General features: G+C 41.2%; 6 protein-coding genes across 7 annotated transcripts; 4 read left to right on the top strand and 2 right to left on the bottom strand.

Moving 5' to 3' along the window:
• Positions 1-787: 787 nt before the first annotated feature.
• Positions 788-1,975, top strand: LOC120290438 (probable disease resistance protein At4g27220). The gene has a single exon (XM_039306702.1). It carries the CDS (start codon positions 788-790, stop codon positions 1,973-1,975), a length of 1,188 nt encoding a protein of 395 aa, XP_039162636.1.
• Positions 1,976-2,266: 291 nt separating this feature from the next.
• LOC120290439 (putative disease resistance protein At3g14460) lies at positions 2,267-3,700 on the top strand. Its single transcript, XM_039306703.1, has 2 exons — positions 2,267-3,198; positions 3,343-3,700. The coding sequence occupies exons 1-2, from the start codon at positions 2,267-2,269 to the stop codon at positions 3,698-3,700; spliced, it is 1,290 nt and encodes a 429-aa protein (XP_039162637.1).
• Positions 3,701-8,787: 5,087 nt separating this feature from the next.
• LOC104419395 (protein IQ-DOMAIN 31) lies at positions 8,788-13,440 on the top strand. Of its 2 annotated transcripts, XR_005548547.1 has the most exons (7): positions 8,788-8,927; positions 9,637-9,778; positions 9,951-10,223; positions 10,435-10,629; positions 11,323-11,400; positions 11,506-12,548; positions 13,064-13,440. XR_005548547.1 is itself a non-coding variant. In XM_039307432.1 (6 exons), exons 2-6 carry the CDS (start codon positions 9,692-9,694, stop codon positions 12,490-12,492), a joined length of 1,620 nt encoding a protein of 539 aa, XP_039163366.1. In that variant the 5' UTR covers positions 8,788-8,927; positions 9,637-9,691; the 3' UTR covers positions 12,493-12,779. The 2 variants fall into 2 exon arrangements, 1 of the variants encoding a protein (XP_039163366.1); XM_039307432.1 differs by lacking the exon at positions 13,064-13,440 and having other exon boundaries at positions 11,506-12,779.
• A 1,541-nt stretch (positions 13,441-14,981) lies between these two features.
• On the top strand, positions 14,982-17,185 carry LOC104419425 (galactose mutarotase). The gene is made up of 5 exons (XM_010031090.3): positions 14,982-15,196; positions 15,389-15,438; positions 15,716-15,839; positions 15,955-16,053; positions 16,352-17,185. The coding sequence occupies exons 1-5, from the start codon at positions 15,019-15,021 to the stop codon at positions 16,969-16,971; spliced, it is 1,071 nt and encodes a 356-aa protein (XP_010029392.2). The 5' UTR covers positions 14,982-15,018; the 3' UTR covers positions 16,972-17,185.
• A 473-nt stretch (positions 17,186-17,658) lies between these two features.
• On the bottom strand, positions 17,659-18,700 carry LOC104434326 (probable E3 ubiquitin-protein ligase plr-1). The gene has a single exon (XM_010047273.3). It carries the CDS (start codon positions 18,639-18,641, stop codon positions 17,844-17,846), a length of 798 nt encoding a protein of 265 aa, XP_010045575.2. The 5' UTR covers positions 18,642-18,700; the 3' UTR covers positions 17,659-17,843.
• Positions 18,701-19,587: 887 nt separating this feature from the next.
• On the bottom strand, positions 19,588-21,336 carry LOC104434327 (pentatricopeptide repeat-containing protein At4g38010). The gene has a single exon (XM_010047274.2). The coding sequence runs from the start codon at positions 21,334-21,336 to the stop codon at positions 19,588-19,590; it is 1,749 nt and encodes a 582-aa protein (XP_010045576.2).
• Positions 21,337-22,808: the final 1,472 nt, after the last annotated feature.

The raw sequence follows: 22,808 nt of genomic DNA on the forward strand, positions 1-22,808 counted from the left end.
TCAACTGCATCACAGCAGCTAGAGGCGTCAACAAATACTAGAGGCTCATCATTGGCACACGGTTTGTCTGGATCAATCTACATCTCTACTATGGTTCCATTAGATCTTTAATATATATCTCCAGATTATTGTACTGAGATCTGACATATGATGTGTTTTTTAACAAGATACTATGGGGGGTTCTCCAATCAGGAATATGCTCAGCATCCTTGCATATTCCATATGTCCAATATCACTTACTTTTTATTGCACAATTTCTTTCATCAAAATATATAACTTTTGCGGATGTTGATTTTCGCTGTAGGTTTTTTGTGTGATCAAGTTCTATATGTTATTTTACATATACACAAGGCTTAATTTGAAAGTCCAATTGTTGATTGATCTTACACTTGAATCTTTTATTGCAAGCAGCTTCGGCGCCCCCTCAACTTCAAATTGTTCCACATGGATGCATTAATCTCACAACAATGCATCAGAATCCAACCTTGGCATCATCTTCGTTGAAAAAACAATCAGTCACGTGTCACCCACAAGCTCTAATGGACAAGGATTCATGTATGCCATCGTCATCACAAACCCCAAATAATGCTCCACCACCTCCTCAGATTCTACCCTGTGGAACAGGCCTGATAGGCCCATCGTCAATACCAGGTCTATGGTTATTTACAAAAATTAATCCGTAGGTGTCACCATGTTACATTATAATGGGGCAGCAAGAATGCTATCATGAGACTCTAACCGATGGAATTTTTAAATTGCAGAATTAGATATGAACAAGGGTGCGCCAATGACGAGTCATCCAAACACAAGGAACAACTTTGAAGAGAATGGAGCTTTGAAAAGAAAACTAGGCGAAGTCAATAAATTGTTAGAACATGTGATGGTGGGAGAGGCATTTCAGAAAAATACTACAAAGATTTTGGAGTACCTAGTGGGGAATCAAATATCCCGACTAGGCATTTGTGGAATGGGGGGTGTTGGTAAAACGACTATTATGTTGCACATACATAATAGACTCCTCGAAGAAGCAAACTATGGCAATGTGTTGTGGATAACTGTGTCACAGGATTTCAAAACACGAAAGTTGCAGGACACCATTTGGGAGGCACTAGGTTTGGACAAGCTACAAGAAAAGGATGTGAGGAAACGAGCGGCAATGTTGTGCGATCGTTTAACGAAAAGAGGCAAATTTACAATAATCCTTGATGATGTGTGGGAATGCATTGATCTTACAAAGGTGGGAATCCCAGTTAAAGTGGATGGAATAAAGTTGGTCTTAACCACCCGATTTTTTGACATATGCCACCAGATGCAATGTCAAATGATAAAAATTGAACCTCTATCTGATATAGAAGCCAAGAATTTATTTTTGGAGAAGCTTGGTTCTGAAGTGGCCCTTAATTTGGAAACTGAAGCAATTGTGATGTCCGTTATTAAAGAATGTGCAGGCTTGCCACTTGCTATCATTACGATAGCAAGAAGCATGCGAGGAGTGACCAACGTGTTTGAATGGAAGGATTGCTTGGAGAAATTGAAAGAATCAGATATGGGGCAAATGAATATGGAAAAGGTCTTAAGGAAACTAAAATTCAGTTACAATCGCCTTGGTGATCATGAATATCAACAATGTTTCTTATCCTGTGCACTTTATCCAGAAGATTGGTTGATTGACAAGTTCGAGTTAATAGAATTCTTTATTGACCAAGGATTAATTGGTCGATTGAATACAAGGGAGAAACAATATGATAGAGGCCTCACCATATTGCAAAAACTGGTAAATGCTTGCCTATTGGAAGATCATGACGGCAAGATGAAGATGCATGATTTGATTAGAGACATGGCATTGGACATCATGAGTGTGACTTCGATTGTAAAAGCAGGAAAAGGGTTGCGGAGGATACCATCGGAAGAATATTGGATGGATGCTTTGGAGAAAGTTTCTTTGATGGGAATTATATTGCAGAATTTCCCTTGAACATGTCACCAAATTGTCCTAAACTATCAACTTTTCTATTGAATAGAAACTTCTGTGATTTCATCCCTGATTCTTTCTTCAAGCATTTATGTGGGCTAAAGTTTCTAAACCTGAGTGGATGTAGGACTAAGGGAACTTCCAGATTCCATTTCAAACTTGGTAAACTTGACAGCACTATTGCTTAAAAGATGTATTGAATTGCTTCGTATCCCTCATTTAGGGAAGCTCAAATCTTTGAGAAAGTTGGACATTTTTGAATGTAAGAAGGTTGAAGTGCTCGAGGGCCTAGAGATGTTGGTGAACTTGAGATACCTTGACATAAGTCGTATACGCATAGAGAGATTACCCAAAGGAACATTGGGGGCTTTGTTAAACTTGCAGTGTCTTGGAGCTGGGCTAGTAAATGGAGAAGAAATTATAAAATTGTGGGCATTGGAGTCACTTAGATGCTTCTTTGACGATGTGGATGATTTCAACAAGTTTGTGAGGGTGTTTAGTAAGCGAAGGAATAACCCTCCCTATTACGAGATCAGCGTGCATCATGAAAATTTTGCGCCTTCTTCCCCAAGAGGTGTTGATTTTCTAATTCACTATTGTGAGAGGAGTGTCCACATTATGGCGAGGAGTCATGCTATTGTGAGCGCGAGAGGGGAAAGTAGTGGTAGTGGCAGTGGCATTTGTATTTTGATTCCCCAAGATGTGTGGAATTTGACAGCGTGGTTTTGCGACGGTATGACAAATTTGTCTAACATGGGTCCACTTGAAAAGCTTGAGAGGCTAGATATAAGATGGTGGAGCAACTTGCAAGTGCTCTGCGGAGGACAAGATGAAGAATTAATCGACATCCATGACTCCCTTGCCCAAACCCCCACCCCTCTCCTCTTCACAAGCCTTAGGTATTTAGAAATAAATGAATGTCCAAAACTGAAGTATCTCTTTGGGCATGAGCCTAGATTCTCCCTTCCGCATCTACAATACATTCAAATATGTCGTTGTGTGGAAATGGTGGGGATGATAGTGGCAGCTACATCACCACTACCGTATCAACCCCCAGCCTTCCCTAGTCTAGAAGAGATAAGAGTTGGGTGGTGTGATAAAATGAAGAGAGTGGTGGAATTTGAGTGGCTACCCCACTTCCCTAATTTGAGAAGACTCACCGTATGGGATTCTGAGAACATGGAGGAGATAATCGGAGGTCTTTCCTCATACATGTCAGTTGAAGAGATTTCTCTGGAATGACTTTTGGTAGAAGGATGCCATGAGTTGCCACTCCATCTTCGAAATCTTCAAACTATTCAAGTCATTGGCTGTGAAGGAATGGCGGAGATGATAAGCGGAGCGGGACAAGGCCAAGAAGGGAGCATGATGACTCCTATAAACAACACCCCTTCATCCTCCCAGTCTTCAATTTCTCTCCCAAAGCTGAATTCCTTGTATCTATACAATCTACCCCAGTTGAAGAGCATATGTGAAGTCCCAATAACTTGCAATTCCATGAAATATTTGGAGGTGGTCAGATGCCCAAAACTAAACAGGATTCCTTTGGAGCTGCAATTACGTGATATTGAGGACCTTCCGTATATTGAGGTGGAAGGTGAGGAAAAGTGGAAGACGCTGATATGGGATCATCCCAATGCTCAGGCTATTATTCAATCTCATCTCCTTTTCAAGAGCAGTTGTTGTATTCTAAAAGGCTGGCGCAATTCACGTGAATTATTGATATAATTTCCTTCATTCCTGATATAAATCGAAAAATATTACAGGAATTATCAATTGTATTGCTATATATTTTGTACATGTAAATAAGCCATAATTTATAAAAAAAAGATAAAATAGGAAAAAAATATACAAGATAACATTTTCCTATTTTACTGTGTAAAATAGTACTCTTATGGATTGATTGAATCAATTAGTATGGAATTAGAATCAGAATCAAATCAAATAGTATCTCCAACAATTGTTTTAAATTCGTTATGAAGATGATGTTGCCCTTCTAGTTATAGTCATGCAACTTTAGAGACTAGGATCAGAACTAGAGTCGTGCTAGCTCTAACACTAGCTTTTGCAATAGCATTCTTCCCTGGTTTCGAAGATGTCTGATGAAAGGCCTTTGGTTGCTATTACTCGAGGATGCTTTCCTGCAAACTCAAGTTGCCATATGAATTACTTTCTCGTATGCCATACTAGCGGAAGTCCTTCACGAGGCGGAGGAGCTTGAAGATGCTCGGCAGGTGGGGCTGGACCTGGGCGAAGGAGTGCCAGAAGTATGCACCAGAGGAGCGGTTGAATGTTCCCTTCTGTGAGGAGATCTTGGGCAGCTCGGCCATGGCGGCGGCTACGGTGAATTTAGTCTTAGTAGAAGATTGAAGGATCGAAGTTTGCTTTGCCTTCACAAGCATCGCGAGCTTACGACTCCGATCCATAATTCAATAGATTGGATATGGCATTTTGTGTTATAGGTATGGTTTTCAGAGATTCATGTGTATTGATGTTGGGTCTTGAGTTTGTATTACGTTTCTTAATTTCCTCTCTGCAACTCCATGAGCAAGCTTCGCGTTGATTCTCTTCCATTCGTTAATGATGTGTGCGTTTGTAATTCGGGCCTTGTTCAAACTCGGATTGTTGCAGTTCACTGATATGAAAACACACTCACAATCGCCCTGTCGTTGAAAACAAATCAAAATCTCTTAGATAAATCTGTGGTACTTGTAAGTGTCAGAGGTCAAGAGAGAGTTTTGCACCTACCATGTTTGATGAAATTCTTAAGTTAGTAGGGTACTTATGATTGTTTGTTCATAGCATGTGTGCTCAGTTGTTATCGATGATTGATTTGCATTCATAATCCACATGTTGCTTTATTTTAGTTTGGATTATTTCTTATTCAACCATGAGACTTGTGTATCTTTATTTTAGTTTGGATTATTTCTTATTCAACCATGAGAGAATATATTCACTTGTGAAAATGAGATGATACAAAATTTATACAAATACAAGGCTTGATCTTTGTTTTTTTAAGCCATTTTTTCTGGGTTTGGAAGGTGGGTTCTGAGATGATGGTTAGTCCATAGGGAGACAATATTCTTTCGACTCTGTCTTGGGTTAAAGCTTGCTTTGTTTTCTTAAGCCATTTTTCTCTGGGCAGTTGAAAGAAGATGACTAGAGCTGGAAAATGAAATTTGTTTCCACTTTGTTGTCATTGCCCGTAAAGCGTTCATGAAAATTTCTCAAAGGAATTTGACTTGAAAGTTTGAAAATTTCAGCATATATAGTTCAAGTCAATTGTGTAAATTCGAATGTTCATAAAGCCTCACTATTTTAGCACCTAGAATTTTTTATGCTTTGCATTGTCCAAGATATTGGTTAGTTTGGGTCCAAGTACTTGCTTGTCTTATGCATGCAACCTATTCGTATGAAGAGCAATCTATAGTGTGGTTTTGTTTATCAGTAAGTTTACGATCCAAAACCCATATTTAACCCAAAACCAGCCAGAACCTGTTTTATGATTGGTATATGGCGTGGGCCAAACTTTCACCATTGCCTTCACGGCCCTGTTCTTAGCCCTGTTGATATTTTAGAATCACTTGCATTGGTTGTGAGATTTGTGATTTTGTTCAATTAAGCCCTCTCGAGAGGGTTTAGTGCCTATAATGTGTTTGATGAAATTCCTAAGTCAGCAGCGTGCTTGGCTGTTGATTAGTTTGTTCATAGCATGTGTGCTTAATTGTTGTTGATGATCGATATGTATTCATAATCCATTTGGTATTGTTGTTGCTTTATTTTAGTTTGGATAATTTCTTGTTCAATCGTGAGAATTCCACATATCAATCTTGCCGTGTCTTTTTTAAGCCATTTTTTCTGGGTTTGAAAGGTAGGTTCTTTGATGATGTCTAGTATAGGAAGACAATATTGCTTTTTGACTTTGTCTTGGGTTAATTTGGCTCTGCAGTTCAAAGAAGATAAGTGTTCATGAAAATTTCTCAAAGGAATTTGACTTGAAAATTTTAGCATAGATAGATTAAAATTAGTTACGTAAATTAGAATATTCATAAATCCTCCCTATTTCAACATCTAGAATATATTTGATACTTAGCACTATCCAAGATATTGGTTAGTTTGGGTCCAAATACTTGATTGTCTTATGCATGCAACCACATACATGTGGAGAGCAATCTATGGGGCAATTTTATTTATTAGTAAGTTTACAGCCCAAAACCCGCTTTTATTTAACTCAAAATCGAAGTTCAAACATGTTTTATGATTTATACATGGCTTGAGCTAAACTTTCACCATCACCTTCATGCTCCTATTTATAACTTGATACCAAAAACTCCCTCACTAACTCAACGAGCTAGCTATTGGAGTGCTCTTTCTTCAAAGGCAATAATTTAAGGAGAAAAAAATGCTAAAAAAAAAAAAAAAAGAATCTCAAGTTTGTTCGGTATGAATCGGATATTGGTCAAGTATAGATCGAGAAATGTACATTGCAATTATATGATAATTTGGGTTGAACTATTTATGACTCAATCCAAACTCATCCCAACTCACTGTTTGACAAACCTACACATACACTGCAGGCCAAGAGGCAGGGTGGGGTGGAGCTAGCATTAGCCCTATTCCATCCCATGAATCCATCTTGTTTTTAGTTTTCATCATATGTAAACACAAACAAATATATATATTTAAGAACAAGCTCTTCTTCTTACAAGCCTTGATTTACGGGAGATGCAAGATTGAAAGTTTTTAGGTAAGCAACTGCAAGACAATTGTTTCCATGTATTCCGCCTTCAAATTGTTTCGCATCCACAATTTTGTGATATTTAGATTTTTTGTGACTCCATAAAATTTGTTTATTCTTTTTCAAAACCTATCCATGAAGCCATTTCTTATCATTACTCTATCTTTTTTAACATAATTATTGTACTAATAATAAATAAAAATGGAAAATATAATAATAAATGAATTCCAAATATAATGCGGTGCTCCGCAAGGATTCGTTGTTCGAGAAGAGGAGAAAACTACCTCAGCCCCCTCAGGGGGAAGGAGGCATGTTTTTCGTCCCATCATGTGCCCATCCTTAGAATTTATGTGATTATCACGATAGCACATATCAAATGAATGTTACTATTTATTCTTTTAACTTTTTTTTGGGTGCAAATCTTGCGGTTTACACAGTGATTCTTTACAAATGTTACATTTGAAGGCCTTCACGTGCAAATTCACATATATTTTTTTTTTCATAAAATTTCAAACTTTGAATAATATTTTATCTCCAGCTGAGAAAATAAAAAGGTAATTACTTAGACACGTGCAATCTAATTATTCAAGTCAAACATATTTCCGATGTCCACGTCCAATCAACGTGATAATAATAACAAGATTTCTATCCACATAATTTCAAAGATCTCATTGTAATAATAAGGAAGAGCACGTTTAAATGAGTGTATCAAGTTGCAATTTCAATTGCAATAACATGCATATATAGTGGACAGAATAAATGTAATTTGGTGTTTGGACTCTCAAAGTAATATCTATCATATAAATATAATCTTCAAAAGCAAATTCCATGATCCTCTACCCTAATGATACTCCACGTGGGTACAACAACCAAAAATATCATTATTAAAAAGCTGTAAAAGAAAAAAAAATAATAATGAGAGACTAGAGAACGACGGATGATCATGATGACCTAACTGCCGATTGAGGCAATTGACACTGATCATCATCACTCGCCCTCATCGTGTTTGGGAATCAAGCTTTTTATTTGCATAATTTGAAAATAAATAAATAATGGACATACATCCAATGTCCATCTTTGCTCAATGCGATAATAATGACAAATTTTCTATTGGCATAATTTGAGAGATCTTGTCCTAATAATTAGGAAGAGCACGTTGAATTGAATGAGTGTACTCAGGTACAACTTCAATTGCAATAACATGCATAGACAGTGGATGCAATAAGTGCAATCCGGTGTTTGGACTCTCAAAGCAATCCTTCATTTTTCATCATATAAAACTAATCTTCAAAATCAAATCCCATGATCCCCTAAATGATCCACCATGTGGGCATTAGCAAGCAAAAAAATATCATTATTAAAAAGCTTTAAAAGAAAAAAAAAAGAAAATAATAAACAGAGGAACAGAGAACGACGGATGACCATAATGACCCGACCCGGTCCCCGGTCGAGGCAGTTGAAACCGGCCATCATCACCCGCGCCCTCCTCGTCGCCGCGAATCTCTGTCCAGACCGACTTCCCGGCCCACTCTCGGCAACCATCACCCTCCGCCACGCGCTCCCACGCCACCCCCCCGAGCCGGTGGGATAATCTTCGCCGTGCGTGCCGTCCACGGCCTCCAAGCGCGAGTCACGCGGGGAGCTCCCCCACCCGTCACCCGCGAGGGCAGGCGTGTAAATTCCCAGCGATGCCGTCGGACCGAAGAAGCCGAACACTTTGCACCGAAGTAACTGCAGCGCTTTAGGTGTCCCAACAAAAAAGCACGCACTTTAAAGCATCGGGCCGTCGTTCCTGCGCTCGAGCCCAGCTTGAACCCACTGCGACCGCCACGCGTCGAGCCGCAGTTGGGCAGTTCCATCCTCGGGGCCCGCGGCTGAAGCCATCGAGCGGCGGAGCTCGCCGGGCTTACCGTGGGCACGGGGCCAGCTTAGGACCGTCTCCTTTATTTATGATATTTTTTTCAAAAATCTCAGCAGTTTTTTTTGCTCCACCAGCTTCACTGAGAGAGAGAGGGAGGGGGTTGATGCTGCAACTAGATCGCAGCTTCCTTGATTTGCAAGCACAGCCCTGGTACATTCTCTCTCTCTCTTTATGTGCCTGTGATTTGTATAAAACGTTCTCGTGTCGAAACGTGGGTTGTCGCGTCCTCTTGATCCTTGGTCGTGGCTTGTATCAGGAATGCTAGGCGGTGCGTTCCGGGGTAGCGCATTGGGCAGGTAAATTGCAGATCTGGCTCACCCTCGAGCTACATTGGCGATTTCTCCCGTCTCGCGGTTTCTGGGTTGACTTGGTTTTGGTGGGTTGTGCTCTGCTGAGCTCCATTTGGTGTGTCCTTGCCTTATTTAGGGGTCAGTTGTCTGCTTCTGGTTTCTGAATCGCTTCGATGTTTGCTGGGAGATCACAGGACGGACTGCGTTTGTTGATTGGTCTGGTTGTTTGAATTTGAAATGAGAAACTGTCCTGTAATTGATGGCTTGGGGATTTAAAAAAAAAAAAAACTGGTCTTTCTGCCAAAGAATCAATGATCCTTGAAGGACGCGACAAGAACGTTAGGTTGCCGTTATATGGATCCATTTTGCAGGCGGTAGAGAGTCCGGAATAAATTGGTGTTGGTCATGGTGATGGGTGAAGATCTAGCATGTTCCCATCTTTTACTGTTGTATTGTCGAGCGTCGTGCAATATGTGGCCGCTCAGTGAAGTCGACAAAGCGGTAATGAGCAAAGCTTCTGGTCAGGATTTGGGATTGTAGTGCTGACAGTCCTAGTAGGCCCCTGTTTTGCACGCTTGTTTAAACTTCTTAACCGTTATTCTTCAAGATGAGTAATTTGGTTTGTTCTGGTCGTCTTGTTCTGTGATGAGCTAAAACTTCAACTACTCCAGCTGGGACTTTTTCCTCTATCAACGCCTGAGCTGTTTTACTTCGGGCTGTGCAGGAGCTGAGGTTGAGGTTCTTGCTGCATTGGTTCCTGCCTTCCTGCCATGGGTAGAGCTAAATCACCTGGTAGATGGATCAAGACATTGCTATTTGGGAAAAAAACATCAAAACACAATGTTAAGGGAAGAGAGGTATTCTTTTTAGCTACAACAAACCCTGTAACTTCTTAGTTTAATGTCGGGAATCCTGTTTCCTAATGTTCTGACGTTCTTGTATGTTGTAAATAAAAGCATGGTAGTTATATGACAGTTCCTGCCCAGTGCTTGTGTTCTTTTCGTCTGACTAAGGTACCATCATGCGCAGAAAATTACAAATGACGCAGTGGTCCAGGTTGGTGCTAGGGCACCTGAAGCTAATTATCACGTGGCTTCTCAGCCTATTGCTGAAAGTGATGATTGGAATAGCAGAAAACAAGAATCAGAGAGAAAGAATGAGGAAGTTCTACTCCAAGATCGAGGGATTGAGACTGATGAGGATCTGGACATGGCTCAAACTCAGGATGCACCTCAAAATCCAGATATAATCAGGCAAGAGATGGCAGCAACAAAGACGCAAGCTGCTTTCAGGGGTTATTTGGTATTTATTCTGAGATTTATCTTCTCTACTCTTCCCTACTGTCCTTAGACATTCATTGTGGTTAAAGAATGGACAACTATCTGAATATGAAACGTGCTCTGGAGAATGTTCCTAATAGTTTATTCTTCAATAAAACCTCCTTTCTTTTGAATGGCCACTGTTTACTTAGACCAGGCTTGTTTATGGATTTTGTTTTGTTTTCATGATGAAGGCTCGTCGTGCATTTCGAGCTCTCAAGGGAATCATTCGGTTACAAGCACTTATCCGTGGGCATTTGGTTCGGAGACAGGCAGTTGCTACTTTGTCCTGCATGCTGGGAATAGTTAAATTGCAGGCACTTGTTCGAGGGAGAAACGTCAGGCAATCTACCACTGGGCTTGAAGTACACAAGTTACTAATATCTCAGGTACTTCAGGGTGAAGCAATTCTTGTAGCGGATGATAGAATAGCTCCTTTTCTTTCATATGGATGTCTTTACTTGTGACAAAAATGGCATCCTATCCAACTATAATGTCACTGGGGCTTTATGCCTCACATGCCTTGGAGTGGTGGGCCATTGATAAACAATGTAGACGAAAGCGAACTTAGCATAGTGTTTGTCAGTAAAATTAACATGTCACAGATTAAATATTTGTTATGGTGTGAACTGCTTGGATCATTCACTCTAAGATTGATATATCTGCTTATTTCTGACGTCGCATTGCTGAATGATAATATGCCAACAGTCTTGTATAGCTTTACTTATATGAAATCAACAAACAGTGATGTCTGCAACTTGCTTCATGGGGTGTCTGCTACTTGTTGTTGAGATGTCACTTCTCTGGTTAGTTGAAGGTACTTCAAAGTGTCATTTCTTTGAACAGTGATGTGTGACACAAGTGTCTACTAGGCAGGATTTAACTGTGTATGCATTGTCACAGGCACACACTTGTGCATGTGTGCAGAGGGAGGAGGAGGAGGGAGGAGGGAGGGGGGGGGAGGGGGTTGATTCTTCTTACATTACTTTTGAATCCTTTGTTCCTCTGCTGCCTTTCATTTTTCTCCTGTGTTCATGATGATAGATTTACTGAGTTACATTTCCTTATAAATTATCTGACAGGGCATGTCAGGGGATTCTGCCAAAGTTGATTTAAGTACTCAGCTTGCCAATGTTTCAGTAAATGATTTCATTCGAAAGGTAATACAGCATCATGTAGTATTGAATTGCAAGTTTGCTATTCAAAAGTATTCTTCTGATTTCGTTCCTACATGCCCTCCATGCAACCACTGCATGATGCTGTAGCTTGTTGCTTCATCACCAACTGTCATGCCTCTGCACCTCAATTATGATTCTGCGGAGCCAAATTCAGTTTCGAGTTGGTTAGCATGCTGGTCAGCATCCGTTTTCTGGAAACCAGTTTCCCAACCGAGCAAAATCTCCAAATCACAGAGAAAGCAGGGTTACTCACAAAATTCAGAAACTGAAACTCGTAGGATGAAGCGTGGTGTCCAGAAAACTCCTGCTTCCAATGTTGACATTATTTCAGCGCGCACAACCACAGAGACGCCTAAACGCAATGTAAGGAAGGTGTCTGGCCATTCTTTGGATCCTTCACAGGATAGTCCACAGAATGAGATCCAAAAGGTCAAACGTAGTTTGAGAAAGGTCCACAATCCTATTGTAGAGAATGCTGTGATCCAGTCTGAAATTGAAAGTGTAGAGCCCAAGGACAGTTTGGAAAGGCCATCCATCATTAGGGGAGTTGATGTTTTTGAGCAGAACAATAAAACTTCTGATGAGAAAATGGAGAGTGAGACAATATTGACCTCATCAAATTTGCCTGATGCAGAAAAGATTCAGGAGCCACTGGAAATAGATGACAGAGCTGATATTCCTTTTGATGGTCAAGTAGTATTTGACTCAAATGCTTCAGTGAAGAACCATGTTGAAGATGACAGTGGTCCTGTAACAAATGGGCATCAGGAATCCAAAAATCAAGAAGTCGAGATCCAGAGGGATGATTCAGTGAGCGATGAGAAACGTAGATCAGGCCGTAAATCTTCCACACCCTCAAAGCAAGAATATGAGGAGAATGGCTCACGGAGCAGTCCGGCACTTCCAAGTTATATGGCAGCAACTAAATCTGCAAAGGCCAAACTGAGAGCGCAAGGTTCTCCGAGGTTTGGACAGGATGGGGCAGAAAAGAGTAATCTGTCGAGACGTCACTCTCTTACCTTCCCCAGTCAACAGCAAAATCAACTCTCAGTCACCAAGAACCCAGAAACCTGATCAGGGAAGTGGCAAAGGTGGGAATAAAAGTGACAGATCATCAAGAGATTCGAATGGTAAGAACTATGAATTACTACTTATTTCTTCGACAGCTCGAGTATTTTCTTTGTCATTCTATTGTGTTGGAATACTGGATTTGATTGAAGGATAGATGAAGTAATTAAGAGTGCTTGCTCTCAGCTCTCTTTTGGAATTACATGTTTTCTCTGTGTGGGGCAAATCCTATAAATGAAGTTGGTTATGTGTACTTTCCAAATCTTTTACCTAAGTCAAATCACATTATGCTAGTGAATATGGCAAGCGAGAAATGGTCCCAAATGCATGTCACCCTAGCAGACTTAAATTTTTGTGATATTTGCTTGTTTTGATAAGAAGGATTTCTAGAGAAACTAATCTTGCAATATACTCTGTACTGATCTAAGTGAAATCAGCCTTTGGAAAGATCCTAGGGAAATACTCCCCCCACCCCGCCGGCACGCGCACACACGAAAGAATCATTAAATTCCGAAAATAGAAATTCTTTGTTATTTAGCTACTTATTGAGGATGGTATTTATTGTTCAATTTCGCAGGGAAGGCTGAGTGGAGAAGGTGACTTTCAGAAACACTATGGTTCAAGTCTAATTCGAGAAACATTGTGTGCAGATTTCGGTAGAAGAATTAGTTTTGAAGCTTAATTCGTGGTGTCTGTTTTGCTGGTTCTCTAGACTTTGAGTTGGATTTGTTAGTGCAGGTAACATCATGATTTTTGGAGTCTCAAAATAGTGTTGAACTCATTATTGGTCAGTACTATCGTACCATACATGCATATTTGTATAGTTGTGCATCTGTTTAGCTACCTCTGTTGGTCCGCTGATGTTAGGCATCGTGAACATTTTCATCTGTAACGTGTGGCACCGATTGATGATTAATTCTGCTGATGTTTCTGGTGTGCTTGGATTATTCAAAATTAGATTCTCTTTTTGCCTCTTAATCATTCTTTGCTTATAATAGGCAATGTAGATAGGTCATCATCGTCCACGACATATGACTCAAGCGGCACATTAAGTTGGGAGGCTCTTGGAGCGACGATCGACTCGCAGTTGCTTTTCTTGGATGACTGCATTTGGTTGGCCTTTTAGGCAAACTGTTTATGAAAATGCAAAAATACATTGAGGATAAAAGGGCTTTTTGAAATGTAAATAGCGATTGATAAATTGTAATTTTAAAGTGTATTTAGAAAAATTTTGATTTAAATGATGTTAGGAAAGATAACACTTTATAAAGGATCTTTCCTACTATTAAAATAAAAAACTCAAACTGGGAAGGACAATCCCTGAAAAGTGAACGGGTGTACGCACGATGCACACGCGTGAAATTAAGGACAATCCTTGAAAAGTATGTTTTTCAGTGTGGAAAAGGTTAAGAAAAATTACAAATCGTCAATCTCTTCTCGAATAGACAGTTGTATAAATCGTATCTTTTGAAAAATCTCTGTTTTTTTAGCAAATCCGGTCAAACATTGAATATTGTACTAAGATTAAACCCTATCCTCTTGAGATTCCCAAGTTTCTATGCCACTGGGGAATGATGAAATTTTCCAAATTGGTGTTCTTCAACTTTGAATTTTTGGTAAGCAAGAAAGGAAATCAAAAAGGTTTCGTGCTAAGTATTCATGGTTTATGGACTAATTAAGGCCATAATCCCAACAATGAAGATGCAACAAAGAGAGTAATTACTGTCCTTAAGCCATCTATTGTCTATAAACAATGATTAGTGCAACTTTTGATTTCTCAATTAATCAATAAAGATTCATTCCAAAGATAAGTGTCTCGAGCCAACTCATACATATCGGATTTTGTTCCATATTACTAATCTACACCTTAGCCAAGAGATCGTGCCAAGCGCCAATCGAACTTTCTCAACATTGCCAAAACCCCCTCTTTGCGCTCATCTCTCTCTATTCATCCCTTACCTCAATGCACGTTTCTCTCCAAACAAACGACTTATCGTACGCTTAATATGTCGTTTGTAACTTAATAAGTCGTTTGTAACCCAATTCTTGAACTTTCTGGGTCTTAGGAAATCACGTGCCAACCGGAAAATTCAATGATTTGCATCACGGAATATGCTTTGTCCTCCCATCGAATCACGATTTCAATGCCCATCGCCCTCGCCTTTCGGGGAAGAAAAAAAACACGTGAGTGGCCAGCAGCTTTCCCAAGAATCCTGCCACGCACTTTCCCATCATCGTCGTCGTCATCATCATTGCCGTCGCCATTATCATCTCTTTAACAAGGGCTATTAGGTAGCATCTCTGATCGACTTTCGTTCGTGCACTAAATCGAGCGCGGTTCGATTCCATTACCATATAAGAAAAGCTCGGGATAAGTTGCTTACTCATCCTTATCCAAAACCCAAAAAAATTACCTCAACTGAATCCCATCTCTATCTCTCTACTCACCCTCTCCCTATTTATTCATTCTTACCTCTCCTCATCACCATCGTTCTCTCTCTCTGGTTCTTTGCCTTGTTCCGGTCTCGAAAGATGGGCAACGTCGGCTTCCTGTCTGCTCTTCTTCTGGCGGCGTTCCTCGTCGCCGGCGTTGTCGGTGCCCGTGACCATCCAGGCATTGGCGTGTACGAGCTCAGGAGCGGATACTTCACCGCGCAGTTCACGAACTACGGTGCGACCATGCTCTCCCTCGTTCTCCCCGATAAAAACGGTACGTTTTGGCACGCTCTCTTGCTCTTCTAGTTCTGATCAGGTTCGGATTGATCGTTCTCGTTTGAACAGCGTCTTGTGGTCGCTTTCGTATGGCCTTCCGGGGTCCCGGGGTCATGTGGCCTTGTTTTGAACGTTGCCGGTTGTTTTTCACGTGTCCGGACACTTCTTTTTCACACCTTGTCTTTCTCAGGTAAATTGGATGACGTCGTTCTCGGCTTCGATTCGCTCAAGGGCTACAAGGTATGGCCTTGCCCGTCTTCCTTCGCACCACTGATTCTTCGGCATCGACGACTTAATAAGATCGGTCATGTGGATTAACCAAAATCAGTGTATACTAAACCGCATGGAATTTTCAACGACTCAATCAGCATGCATTCGTGTTCAGTATGAAAGCTAGAGGATCGATAGAAAATATTGTTTTAGCAGGGCGATGAGAATGCAGGGATGTCTCCATGAAATGTAAATTTTCGTTTTGCTCCATAAAATATCTCGCGATTATTTGTTAAATCTGCTGCAGAATGATACTACCTACTTTGGAGCTGTGGTCGGACGCGTCGCCAACAGAATTGCAGGGGCTCAATTCACTCTGAACGGGACTGCCTACAAATTGGTAGCCAATGATGGCAATAACACTCTTCATGGTAGCTCATATCTTTCCCTTGCCTGCTGTATTCTCCTTTGTCCGCGATTTGTCTTTTAATTTAGTTTGGCCTGAACTCTTGTTCGGGCTTGAAACTTTTTTCAATCGAATATCAGGTGGCAGCAAAGGGTTCGCCGATGTTGTCTGGAGGGTGCATAGCTATGACACAGAGAGTCATGTTACATTTACTTACGACAGCTTTAATGGCGAACAAGGTATTATCTTTTTCTGAATTTTTCCATGATGTTCTAGACGTTTTGTCAGTTCTCCAGCTCCTTAACTCGAATCCTAGTCTGCCTTTCAACCAAATCATTACTTTTGTTTTGGCTTCGTTTGATTTGAAGTGCTGATATGCATATTGGTCATGCGGCCGGTGATGAATTATCTGAACTCCAATCCATAATTGCTGCAAAGTTCGGTTCTTTGTACAATATCCTTGAACAGACTTTAATCCATAATTGCTGCCTAAAGAGATCAGATGAGACGTGATTGGATTTTTTTTTCGCTCTGCAGGCTTTCCCGGTGATCTGTCTGTATACGTCACCTATATGCTCATTGGGACAGACAAGTTAGGAGTCAAACTGGAGGCCAAGGCACTCGACAAGTCGACTCCGGTGAATCTTGCCCTTCACACCTACTGGAACCTCGCAGGCCAAAACAGCGGCAACATCCTTTCTCATGAAATCCAGCTTTTTGCATCGAAAATCACTCCAGTCGACAGTGCTCTTATACCCACAGGTGAAATCCGCGACATCCGAAGATCGCCATATGACTTCCTAGAACCTCACACAATCGGGAGCCAGATCAATGAGGTGCCCGGTGGGTATGACATCAACTACGTGCTAGATGACACCGGAAGCAAGCACTTGAAGAAGGTTGCCATCGTGCAAGATAACCACTCGGGAAGGAAGTTGGAACTGTGGAGCAATCAGCCCGGAGTGCAGTTTTACACAAGCAATATGATTGATCATGTGGTAGGGAAAGGCGGATTTGTTTACACGAAATACGCCGGTCTTTGCTTGGAGACACAAGGGTTCCCTGATGCAGTGAATCACCCAAATTTCCCCTCGCAGATAGTGAATCCTGGACAGCATTATGAGAATGTCATGGTCTTTCGGTTCTCAGCTCACTAAATTCCAGCTTCGTTAGAAGTTGTTTTTTGAGACATGCTCAAGACCAGGAACTTTTTCCCTTACTTTCTTGTCGATGTTATCAACCATCGTTTTATGTTGATTTTTTGGTAGAGATGGTTATGAGCATTCGGGAAGAATATTTTCTATGCACTGATCTGGTCCAATTTATGAAATTTCAGAAAAATGGTATTGATAGCTGATCAATCTTTTGACATCAACTTGTTCTTGAATTAGACCCACCAGTCTATATTAGATAGTCAATCAAATTGCCATCTGAATGTGGAAACGACGAAACTATTTGCATTTTTCAGATGCTAAAGATGATAGCAAACTCTCAAAACAGTGATCTAACCAGCCAATGATGGAACTGGCCAACCAACATAATATAATATATATTTATATATAAATATATATATATGTATGTTTTTAAAAAAAAGGCTAGCCAGATAGAGATAGCTAACAACCTAAATTATTGAGAAGAGAACTAGGTTACTATATCTATCATTACGTCGCTGAACTACTTCATATCGTCTTCGTTTTGGTTTGAGACTTACCAGAAACAAGGATGTTCAAAGTCTTTTCTTTTTCAGACGGAAGAAAGGGAACGTTTCAAGGGTTCTATCAATCTCCTTATCAGATTCACCAGACGGAACTGTCGTTCTAGCAAAAATTAAGAAGAACGAGAACCACAAGAAAAGGCTCGGAAGCACCTCAATCTTTGCCCATACAGACCAGAATACAATGAAAAACTTGTATGTAGGAATACCTTAGCCAATCAAAAAAAAAAAAATAATAATAGTAATGCTAAACTTGTTTGTCTGTTGAACAACTACTAAAGATAAAGGCCAACAACCTCATGATTGAGATTGACCTTAGAGATCACTGCAAGAAAAGAAACCTAACAGGAACATGAAAAGGACTACACGGGCAGATATTACTCCCGAATTCAAATCAATGTCAAAGTCCTGATTAAAGCCGCTACTCCTCGTCAAGAAAGGCTGAGAATCACATAGGCATTGGAAACCGCACAATGGACAGAGATTACTCCTCTGCAGCCAGTTCACAATGCATTCTTCATGATAGTTGTGCAAACAAGGCATCCGAACGGCTTCTGAACCAACCATAATACGGTCCAAACAAATCACGCATTTTTCCTCTGACCCTCCTCCAACTTTGACTTTCTCTAGAGCCTGGATTGATGACCAGCTCGCAGCCCCTGACCCGCTTGCGTGAACGCTCATCAGTTCAGCCTGTACCTCAGGAACAGGCAATGTCTCTCCAGGGACTTCTTGAACCACCCTTATGGACACGACCATTGGAAGAGTCCTCAAGTCCTTGTTTACTGACGCATTGGCGATTGACCGAGCTGCTTCATGGATTTTCCGGATCATGAGCGGCTGAACATGGTATGGAACATTGACCTGGGAAAGCATGCTGGAGATGGTCGACCAGGATGTGGCGTCTCGTATCAGATGGTCGCGGCTGTGCCTGAAGGGCTTGTAAGTTGTGGGGCTTATGTGTGGATTACTGCTGCTATCAGCATCATCGCTCCCCATCCTTACATACACAAAATTTGCATAGATTTCGATCAAGAACTCATCGCGTTGTGAAAGGGTCTCTTCAGGCACAGAATCTTGAGGCTGCCATGCCTCACAGAGATGTGGAAACATTGTTGTGCTTGCCGTCTTTTCTCAGAGAGAGAGAGAGAGAGAGAGAATTGTATTTTAGGCACTCGTGGATATTGAATGGTATTTATTGGGTCTTGGAAGCATTACTTTAATGAGAATCAATCAATCAATCAAACAGGTAAGTAGTGACTTTGAAGTGAAGCAGGAGAACGCAGTAATAGCAGTTAGGGATGTTGGTGTTGGTGTTGGCGTTGGTGTTGGAATTGGATTCGGATAGATCATTGCTTTCAGACCGAGTTTAATCTGTTTTCTTTTTGTTTCTGCCGGCAGATTAAAAGTGGGGTATAACATGCAACAGAATCACGAAATTTCATAGGGCCAATTGTAATGTGCTGTTTAATAAAAGAATCTTGCTTTCTTTTCTGGTAGGCGTTGACTTCCACTTATCTTCATCATTGGGTTAGTTGACTGATATTTCACCAATTTTAAACGGGACTTCGAAAAAATAAAGATTTTTTCTTTCTTTCTTTCTCTCTCTCAAGATTCTTGAATGGGCATGGACGTGTTAGATGCAGTTCAAGAAATAATACATGAAAAGCTAAGGTAAGGTAATTCCTGTGAAATAGAAACAAAAATATCAGGACAAGCATTGACCCACAGCTCCACAATTTTTTACCCTTCTTCGCTTTTGTATTTGCCCTTTTTTGCTGCTAATTGGTACAAGAATTACAATGGGCCGAGGACAAACAGAACGCTCTGATGGAGGAAAGGAGCCATATGATCTTGAAGAAAAGACTTGTTGTGTCGAATGAGTGAGATTCCGAGTAAATTCATTTGCCAATTGCATATGTAAACACAAAAGAAAAAGAACTGATTCTACTGTAACTACAAATTGCTATGCCGAAACCGATGTTCTTCATACGGCCAAATTTTCAGGCCTTTCTTTTCATCTTTGAAGTGATTGTCAAGCTTTTAATCTTGTCAGGGATCAGGATGTATGCACATTTTCATCTACTTCGAGAAAACTGCTACCAGGAACCTCCTTAGTGACCCCTCTTTGCTTCATCTCCTCTCTTACTTCTTTCACGACATCCCACTCAGCCACTGAAGCGCACACATTTGACATTAGCACGTAGTCCTCGCTACTCTTAGGCCCCAATTCATGTATATGATCCATAACTTGACTCACCAGTTCGGGGCGTCCTTGGTTTTGACAAGCCACGAGGAGCATTCTCCACAGAATCATATCTGGTTCAACTGGCATATTCGCCACAAAGTCAAATGCATCTTCAACTAGCCCAGCTCTACATAATAGATCCACCATGCAGCCACAGTGCTCCATCCATGGCTTGACATTAAATTCCTTTATCATTAGATTGAAACATTTTCTTGCATATTCTACCAAACCAGCATGGCTACAAGCGAATAGTACACAGAGGAAGACAACCCCATCAGGTTTTAAGCCTTGCCTCTGCATTTGAACGAACCTCATCAAAGCAGCTCTGCCGTGCCCGTGCATTGCTAGGGCCTGAATCATAGTGGTCCAAGTTATTAGTGTTCTCTCCTTCATCCCATCGAAAATTTGACAAGTCTTCAAGATGTTACCACATTTTGCATGCATTCTCATAAGGGCATTAGCCAGAGTAGTCCTCTCCCTTTTAGGTCCACATTTCTCAACTATTAGAGTAATCCACTCACTGAGTTCAGAGGTTCCCAACTCAGAGCACACCGAAATAACACTCAACAGAGTAACCTCATCCGGTCTTACATTGGCAGACTCCATTTGTCTATAAATAGACAATGCTTCATTAAAATGACCATTCCATGCATAGCCATCGATCATTGCTGTCCACGAAACAACATTCCTCGTAGCCATTGAACGGAAAATCCTGCAAGCGTTCAGTAAAGAACCGCATTTGGAGTACATCCCTATCAAGGCATTCTGAACAAAGACATCCAGATTGACATCGGTTTTTAGCAAATAACCATGGACAGATTTCCCTTCTCTCGAGGCCTTTAGCACCGAACAAGCCGAGAGAACGCTCACTGCAGTCACTTCATTTACAGTCACATTGTCATGGACCATGGTGCGAGCAACTTCAAGAGCTTCCCTAGAGCAGTTCCGTCCAATATACGAGGCAATAAGAGAGTTCCAAGCAACTAGGTCTCTACGAGGCATTTCGTCGAACACTTTCTGCATGCTCCGAATTTCGTCGAACATCGCATACATATTAAGGAGGGCGGTCTGCACGATGATCTCCGACACAAAACCCATCTTCAAAATCTGGGCATGCATCAGTTTCCCTTGATCAATCGCGGGAATCAACCCGCAAGCCTTGATCACGAACAGAACAGTATAAGAGTCCACCGTCTTGTTCAGTCCCCTCAAATGGGAATACACCAAGACGGCATTTTGAGGGTCGTTCCTCTCCAAGTAACCCCTGATGACGGCGTTCCACGTGAACGAGTCGAGACCCTCGATTCCCCGAGCGACGGAATGAGCCGCGGAAACCGCGGACGGGGACGGGCTCGCCGACAGAGCCGCGACGAGCTTGCCCGCCATGACCGGGTTGAGGAGGAGCCCCGTGGTGGTCAGGTGCGCGTGCATCTGGTCGAGGTGGGTCGCGCGCGTGCATGATTGCAGGCGCGAGGCGATTTCTCGAAACGGGTCGAGGTGCTTTGTGGCGCTCGAATTCGAGAATCTGGAGAAGCGAGGGCATGGCGGCTTCGGCGGCATCGGGATTCAGGGACCCGACATGTCGGACCATCATTTCTAGCTTCGTCCTCTTTCATGGGTCGTTGTACTTCTATTTTTAAGAAGACGACATGTGAACGTACTTGTCAAAATTGGTTGTTGTCGGAATACGTGAATTGCAAGATTTAGATTAAAACGAAAAATAAAGAGTAAAAATCAATCCAGACGGGAATCCGTCTCGGCTGATTTGGGAAAAGGTTGCTTACAAAGGCGGTAAGGCTTAAAAATCAAACACCCTTTAAATTTTTCCTAGATAGATGGCTTACGTACCCGCCTTGGAAAATAATACAACCGAAGATCTGGAAGGGAGTTAGCCATTCAATATTGTGAGTGAATTGGTCCCGAGTTTGGGACTGCGTCGATTTTGTCAAGGCAATCGGCTCGGGATGGCTAGAACACATGTAAATTGTTTGCCTCGAGCAAAAGAATTTGTGTGGGCTTTTTCGAAGTGAAGTACATATTCTCAAGATCATCTCCTGGCTTGGGAAGTGAGTGCCCTTACCAAAGACATTGAAGACCTGCTTCTATCATTTCCAGACCTTAAGCTGGCCCATTGCTCGATAGACGTTATAAAAGTTGCGGATTAAATTGTCAAAACACATTATAGACAAGCCCTTCCTCGCAATTGGGTTTCAAACCTTCCTCGGGCCCTTTCGGAATTTGTTATGCTCTGATGTAGATTTTGCGTTTCAGTTGGTACCTTAGTCCATCCAATTCGAAATCTCACGGACCTAGTAGTATCATAAACAAGTAATCTTACCGACCCGGATATACGATTCGGTTTGGGCTGACAATTGATAGCACCCAAGCCCACAAAAAGAACGGGCCCTCATGGTCACGATTGAGAAAGGATTGATGACGATTTGGGCTTCTCCAGTGGCCCATGCATCTTCCTCCTCGTCGATTCAAGATGAGGAGTTCGATTGCCACCTCTGAGCTAGAGGATTAATGTACGATTTAGGAGATTTTTGGTTTTCCTTTCAATTGATTTTAGACCATACGGTTCACATAGCGTAAAATTGTATGCTAATTTACCAATGACAATTCAGAATTTCTTGAATAACCAACATGACATCAGTGTCAAATCAAATCACATCATTTACATTTCCCGACATAAAATACAATAAAGAAAAGCGATGTGTCAAGTATGCGGAGAATGGAATACCGAATTGGTCAAGAATTGCTTTACAACAATATGAAATTTTTCATGTCCCAGTACAACGTTTTATTGGGCAATGGATTCAACGGGCTCAATAATATAAACCATGCCGATAAGATAGTGGGGATGAAAAAAGAAATTAATGAACTGATAAGTGAACTCATTGTCTTTGAATTGCACTTGGTACAATTAATTTCTTCGGCCATAAGCTTTTGATCACAATTGAAGATGCAACAATAATGAGCAGAGGTTTAGTAAATTCTCTAGACGACAATACTAAATGTGTGCAAGACAC

Source organism: Eucalyptus grandis, chromosome 2 (assembly GCF_016545825.1).
Source record: "Eucalyptus grandis isolate ANBG69807.140 chromosome 2, ASM1654582v1, whole genome shotgun sequence".
Taxonomy (NCBI): domain Eukaryota; kingdom Viridiplantae; phylum Streptophyta; class Magnoliopsida; order Myrtales; family Myrtaceae; genus Eucalyptus; species Eucalyptus grandis.

Coding starts and splice junctions, on each gene's coding strand:
- LOC104419425 (XM_010031090.3), top strand. CDS start 15,019: ATGGGCAACGTCGGCTTCCTGTCTGCTCTTCTTCTGGCGGCGTTCCTC. Junction 15,197..15,388: donor CGTTCTCCCCGATAAAAACG/GTACGTTTTGGC, acceptor TGTCTTTCTCAG/GTAAATTGGATGACGTCGTT. Junction 16,054..16,351: donor CAGCTTTAATGGCGAACAAG/GTATTATCTTTT, acceptor TTCGCTCTGCAG/GCTTTCCCGGTGATCTGTCT.
- LOC104419395 (XM_039307432.1), top strand. CDS start 9,692: ATGGGTAGAGCTAAATCACCTGGTAGATGGATCAAGACATTGCTATTT. Junction 9,779..9,950: donor ACAATGTTAAGGGAAGAGAG/GTATTCTTTTTA, acceptor CATCATGCGCAG/AAAATTACAAATGACGCAGT. Junction 10,224..10,434: donor CTGCTTTCAGGGGTTATTTG/GTATTTATTCTG, acceptor TTCATGATGAAG/GCTCGTCGTGCATTTCGAGC.
- LOC120290439 (XM_039306703.1), top strand. CDS start 2,267: ATGTTGGTGAACTTGAGATACCTTGACATAAGTCGTATACGCATAGAG. Junction 3,199..3,342: donor TCATACATGTCAGTTGAAGA/GATTTCTCTGGA, acceptor AGGGAGCATGAT/GACTCCTATAAACAACACCC.
- LOC104434326 (XM_010047273.3), bottom strand. CDS start 18,641: ATGTTTCCACATCTCTGTGAGGCATGGCAGCCTCAAGATTCTGTGCCT.
- LOC120290438 (XM_039306702.1), top strand. CDS start 788: ATGACGAGTCATCCAAACACAAGGAACAACTTTGAAGAGAATGGAGCT.
- LOC104434327 (XM_010047274.2), bottom strand. CDS start 21,336: ATGCCGCCGAAGCCGCCATGCCCTCGCTTCTCCAGATTCTCGAATTCG.